General features: G+C 56.4%; 3 protein-coding genes across 3 annotated transcripts in view; 1 reads left to right on the plus strand and 2 right to left on the minus strand.

Moving 5' to 3' along the window:
• MONBRDRAFT_28935 (uncharacterized protein) overlaps nucleotides 1-209 on the minus strand; it is a gene marked incomplete at both ends in the record, with an annotated part of 4,801 nt that extends 4,592 nt beyond the window's left edge. Inside the window, one exon of the mRNA XM_001749407.1 lies at nucleotides 13-209. Within this exon, the coding sequence (XP_001749459.1) occupies nucleotides 13-209 (197 nt within the window). The remainder of the gene's footprint in view (nucleotides 1-12) is intronic.
• Nucleotides 210-2,005: 1,796 nt separating this feature from the next.
• Nucleotides 2,006-3,183, plus strand: MONBRDRAFT_28936 (uncharacterized protein; the record flags this gene model as incomplete). Its single annotated transcript, XM_001749355.1, has 5 exons — nucleotides 2,006-2,188; nucleotides 2,278-2,415; nucleotides 2,532-2,591; nucleotides 2,710-2,806; nucleotides 3,074-3,183. The coding sequence occupies 5 exons, from the start codon at nucleotides 2,006-2,008 to the stop codon at nucleotides 3,181-3,183; spliced, it is 588 nt and encodes a 195-aa protein (XP_001749407.1).
• A 604-nt stretch (nucleotides 3,184-3,787) lies between these two features.
• The window catches only part of MONBRDRAFT_28937 (uncharacterized protein), a gene marked incomplete at both ends in the record, with an annotated part of 3,719 nt that continues 2,256 nt past the window's right edge, over nucleotides 3,788-5,250 (minus strand). The window contains 2 exons of the mRNA XM_001749408.1: nucleotides 3,788-3,844; nucleotides 3,953-5,179. Coding sequence (XP_001749460.1) covers nucleotides 3,788-3,844; nucleotides 3,953-5,179 — 1,284 coding nt within the window. The remainder of the gene's footprint in view (nucleotides 3,845-3,952; nucleotides 5,180-5,250) is intronic.

Here is a 5,250-nt window from a genome sequence, read left to right on the forward strand (position 1 = left end):
AAAAAAAGAGACAGAGAGAGAGAGAGAGAGAGAGAGAGAGAGAGAGAGAGAGAGAGAGAGAGAGAGAGAGAGCGGAGAGAGGGATAAACAGGCACAGGACAACATGTCGACATGGAGACGAAGATAGAGGTAGACGCCGAGGCCAAGCGCGGGGCGCATTGGCACCGAGTCTTGGGTCTTCGTCCGCTCATGGTCACGTCGACTGCCATTTGGGCCTCAAGTGTCCAAGAAACAACAACAACAACAACAACAAGCGGTGCCCCAAAGGCTTCAAGCACAAGTACCAGGCACCAGAGGAGGTTGTACCAGCCAGTATCCAGCCGGTTTGTATCGCATACGGAGCCATTTGTACCCGCATTCGTGCCCATATCAAGAGAGGGGGTGGGGGCGGCGCTGCCGTTTCCGAGCGCGCGCACGCTCTCTCACTTACTGTACAAAAAAATGAAGCGAAACAAAGCTACAACAACTACATGGACAGCTGCAATAACTTCTATTACATCCCTTATGACATCTACAAATACCTTACTACTACTGTATAAAATTACGTCAACAACTACTGTGTAGTATCAAATGAAAGTCCGCTACGACAAGTAGTCGATATGTTACTACATAAGCTAAGCTTATATCCATTAGTAAATCTGCATTAAGTCATAAAGTAACTACAAATACTCTTGCAGACGGTGCGACCGTGACGGGCTTGCTATGGCAGCTCCCCCGGCGACGGGCAGCTCCGCCGGCGTGGTGGGACGTGGTGTCGGTGGCGTCCTGCCTGCCAGTGTAGCCGTGGGCTAGCTTTTCATGCTCTGCGTTGTCTGCGCATGTACTGTCGCAGTTACCCCGTTCGTCTTTGGTACAACATGAGATGCTGACCTCGACGACGAGTTTCCATAGAAGCCACAAACTCGGACGGAAAGCGTTGGTCGGGCTGCTCTGCCGCCGACGTGGCCTTTACCGCCGACTCTCTGCATCCCACGCTGCGTCACATGCATCATTGCCCCTCAATGTTGCTCCAAGCGGATCGGCCTCTGCATCGCCCTTTTGCATGAGCACGACCTTGCTCGCGACGAATTGGCACTGATCACGCTTCATATGGAAATCCTTTTGGCTGCACCTCCCCTGCGCCCGAGTATCTTGACGCCTATGCATCAGCGACAAAATGCCTAAAACAGCTGCCAGATCCCGATCCCTGCTGGGCTTCCTCACACGCCACGAGCACCGACGCCACGAGCACCGACCCAACGCACCGATGAGCGAGCTCGTCAGCGCGCACATCAGACGTGCCGGAACGATATCACCAAGCTGAACAACAGCGTGCGTCTCTGCCGTCTGGTCACCAGAAGACCCTACTCTCTGAATCAGCTTGATCTATTCCTTTGATGTAACAATGAAAAACTTTGACTGATACCATATCTCTGACCCACGACTTCACCACAACATCTACCTCTACCCCCTTGTTACTTCGCCTGTGCTACCAAGTGCAAGTCCGTTCCGGAAAAAAAAAAAAAAGTTGACCGCTCGTGCTCTAAACTACGTTTGGTAACATGGCAATATTATGTATTTTACTTGGTTTAAATCCAAACAGATGTATTCTAGATGCTAATAGCCAAGTTGAGAGCAAGGTTAAACACCTTATAACCCCTATCATAAAATACTTTTTCATACCACATAGTTTAGTATTTTACTACCAACCCCTGGGTCATGGCGGGTACGCCCGCTGTCGGCGACGGCGCCGGCGCCGGCGGCGGACTCCCGTTGCCTTCTCTTCCCGCTCTTGCCCTTTCCCTGCTCCTTCTGTTGGTGCTGGTGGTGGGCCGTTTGTATTATGTCACACGCAGACGGTTTGCGGCCCATGAACTCGAGTCGGCAGCCATTGATGCGCAAAAACAGTCGGATGCGCCCATCCGCACCCTCACCGTCCTCGGATCAGGCACGCGCACCGCAACCTCCCTCGCAAAGTCTTGCCCGAGCACCGCCCCTTGAGTCTTTCTCCTCTGCATTTGGCCTGATGCCACCTTCTTTGACCGCCCATGCTTACCCTTCCGACGTTCTGGCCCTGATTCTAGGTGGCCACACCACAGAAATGATCCGCCTCCTGCAAGGCTTTCCCTCTCACGCCCTCGAGCCCATCCACTACGTCATTGCCGCCACTGATGCCATGAGTCTTGGGCGCCTCCTCAAACACGATCCGGTAGGCCTTGATCCCAAGCCTTTTCCCACGGATCGCATGCGAAGCAGCTCATGCCCTGCCTTCCCACACTCCCTGGCCCACCATCATAGAAAAGTCAAGAGCATCAGCGCGTCCTGCTCACCCCCCGGGCTCGCGAAGTTGGTCAGTCCTATGTGACCAGCATTGCCTCCACGCTCTACGCCCTGCTCTTTGCCATCCTTCTCGTCTGGAAAACCCGACCCCAACTTGTAAGGTTCAAGCGCTCCCTGCCCCCAGATCACGTCCCGGTTGCCACAAAACTCCTCTAGTCGGGCCATGTCGACACTCACCCTTTGCTTTCTGCATTCTCGCGTGCGTGATCAAGCTCTTTATTAATGGGCCCGGTACCTGTATTCCCCTCTGCCTTGCCGTGCTGGGCTTTCGAGTACGTGCACAACGCTTCGCCCCCTTGCGATCAACACCCAGCCCTTGCCATCTGCACATAGAGCATGCTGCGATGACCTGCCACTGACCACGGCTCATGTCGTCTCGCATGATGGCAGTTTCTTGGCCTGCTTGACACGCGCGTCATCTACGTCGAAAGCATATGCCGCGTCGTGACGCTCTCCCTCACGGCCAAACTCCTACTGCCCTGGGCTGGTATGCTCTTCTGCCGTATGCCATGTTGCCCCTGAACCAACCCGATGATGTTGCTCATGGCTCCCAAAAAATGCATGTCTCGCAGACGCCGTGGTCGTGCAGTGGGCGCAGCTCAAGGCTCGTTATCCGACCACAGTACACCTTCGCCGCGTCAGCTAAACTCGGCCACCTGGCGCTGCTTTGCTGCACCCAAAACCCGAAAATCGATTCCTTTTCAAGTTTTTTTTTTTTTTTTTTTTATTCTCTCACTCTCTGTGAACTCTAAAGAGCACGAAAAGAGGAAGGATAAAGCATCAAGCAGCTTCACCGGCAATCTGTCCGGGCGCGCTGTGGCCCAGGGTGGCTCGGCTGCTTCAGCAGAGGTTCCCAAACCATGAAAAGGAACGCAACCTCGCGGATAGTTTTGTTTCTCGTTGTTCCCAAAGCCAAGACGGGGTCGATTCAGAACAATGAGAAAACATCGTCAATTGATCAAAAGATGGCAAGGCGAAGCACGCACACACGTGGGAAGAGAGCACACGAGACGTGGCGCGCCCGTACAGAAACACTGAAATGCATCGGAACAAAAGCGTATCTCGTCCACACGCTTCTTTTCTTCTTCGCTGGAAAAAAAAAAACACATCAAAAAAAAGAGAGAGGAAAGAAAACCGCCAAACGAATAAAATGGGTGCGAAGCCGCATGCACCACTGGGAGAACGCCAAGCCGAATCTCGACTCGACTGAGCGGATCGCGGCGGCGAGTCTCTCCCAGGGAGGAGAAGAAAGGTCTTCCAATGTCTTTTTTCTCTGTCACACACTCAACACAAGAAACAATGGCGCCGTCGACGCACAACGCTTTCTTTCCGTCCTATCATTCGCCGGTCCATAACGGTCGCCGCGCAAGTGCAACGGCACCATCAGGCCACGCCAAATGAAACGAGTGCTCGCAGCACCGCACTCCACCCCATGTTGGTGAAAAGAGTAGAGTAGAGGGCAAGCGGCTTATGCCGTGCGCTCCTGGTAGTAGCGCACGTAGTTGCGCAGAGAGGTGATCCATTCCTATCGGGCAAAAGCAAGCAAGCAAGCAAGATTTGGTGAGCTGACGACATCAAACCCAATCAATCAGTGACTACGGCAGCGAATAGAACGGGGAAGGACGGGACGCACCTGAACGGTCTGGAAAGCATCGCGAGCGTCCTCTTCGTAGTCCGACTCGAACTTGGCAATGGCGCTGCGAACAACATCCTCGACATCAACGGCACCGTTGCGGATGTGCTCAAAGAACTCCTCGGCGTCATCATACACGGCCTTGGCGTCCTCCTTGGTCATCTCAAAGTCGTCCATGACATCGTCGCAGGAGCCATCAAACGAGTCGTAGTCGGCAACGGCAGCCTCCCAGGCGGCCTTGAAGCTGCGCCACTCGGCATCCGTCTCAAAGGCACGCACGGGCTCGGAGCGACCGGGCAGACCGACGCTACCCTTGACACCATACGAGCCGCGGAAACCGGGCTGACCCTTGTAACCAATGTCACCGCGGCGTCCGGGAACTGAGTCACCAGGAGAACCGGCCTGACCCTTGATACCGTCGGTACCGTCGAAACCGTCGGCACCGTCACGGCCGTTGCGACCCTTGGGGCCGTCGATACCGTCAGCACCGTCTTGGCCCTTCTCGCCTTGGTCACCCTTGTCTCCGCGATCACCTTGGTCACCGACATCACCCTGCTGGCCGAGGGCACCATCGCCGCCGGCGGCACCGCCAGGGCCCATGTCACCCTGCTGACCCTTGTAGCCTTCATCACCGGCAGGACCGCGAGGTCCGGGGCCACCGGGCAGACCGTTCTCACCGGGACGGCCGGAAACACCCTTGGCACCGGGAGCACCGGGCTGTCCATCGAGACCATCCATACCCTTGCGACCCTTGGGGCCAACGCGACCAGCATCACCGGCAGGGCCGGGCAGACCGTCCTCGGCGTTGGAACCGGGCTGACCCTTGGCACCGTCTTCAGCATCGCGACCAGGCTGGCCCATGGCACCGGGCTGACCCTTGGCACCGTCACGACCGGGAGTACCGTCACGGCCGGGAATACCGACGCGACCCTTGATACCCTTGGGACCGTCGAAACCGGGCAGACCACGGGCACCGTCGTCACCCTTGTCACCGGGGAGACCACGCTCACCAGAAGGACCAGGCAGACCCTTATCACCGTCGGGCATGATGTCACCATCACGGCCAGGGCGACCAGTGATACCCTTGTTACCGGCAGGACCGACAAAGCCGGGGAGACCATCCTCACCGGGCTGACCATCGCGACCCTTGACACCGTTGTTCGCATCGCGGCCCTTGTAGCCCTTGTCACCGCCGTCGCCGTCAACACCCATGCGGCCCTTGGCGCCCTTGCGTCCGGGAGTACCGGCAGGGCCATCGGTGCAGTCGCGGCCCTTCAAGCCGTCGGTACCAGCATCAC

Source organism: Monosiga brevicollis, genomic scaffold (genome assembly GCF_000002865.3).
Source record: "Monosiga brevicollis MX1 MONBRscaffold_30 genomic scaffold, whole genome shotgun sequence".
Classification (NCBI taxonomy): Eukaryota; class Choanoflagellata; order Craspedida; family Salpingoecidae; genus Monosiga; species Monosiga brevicollis.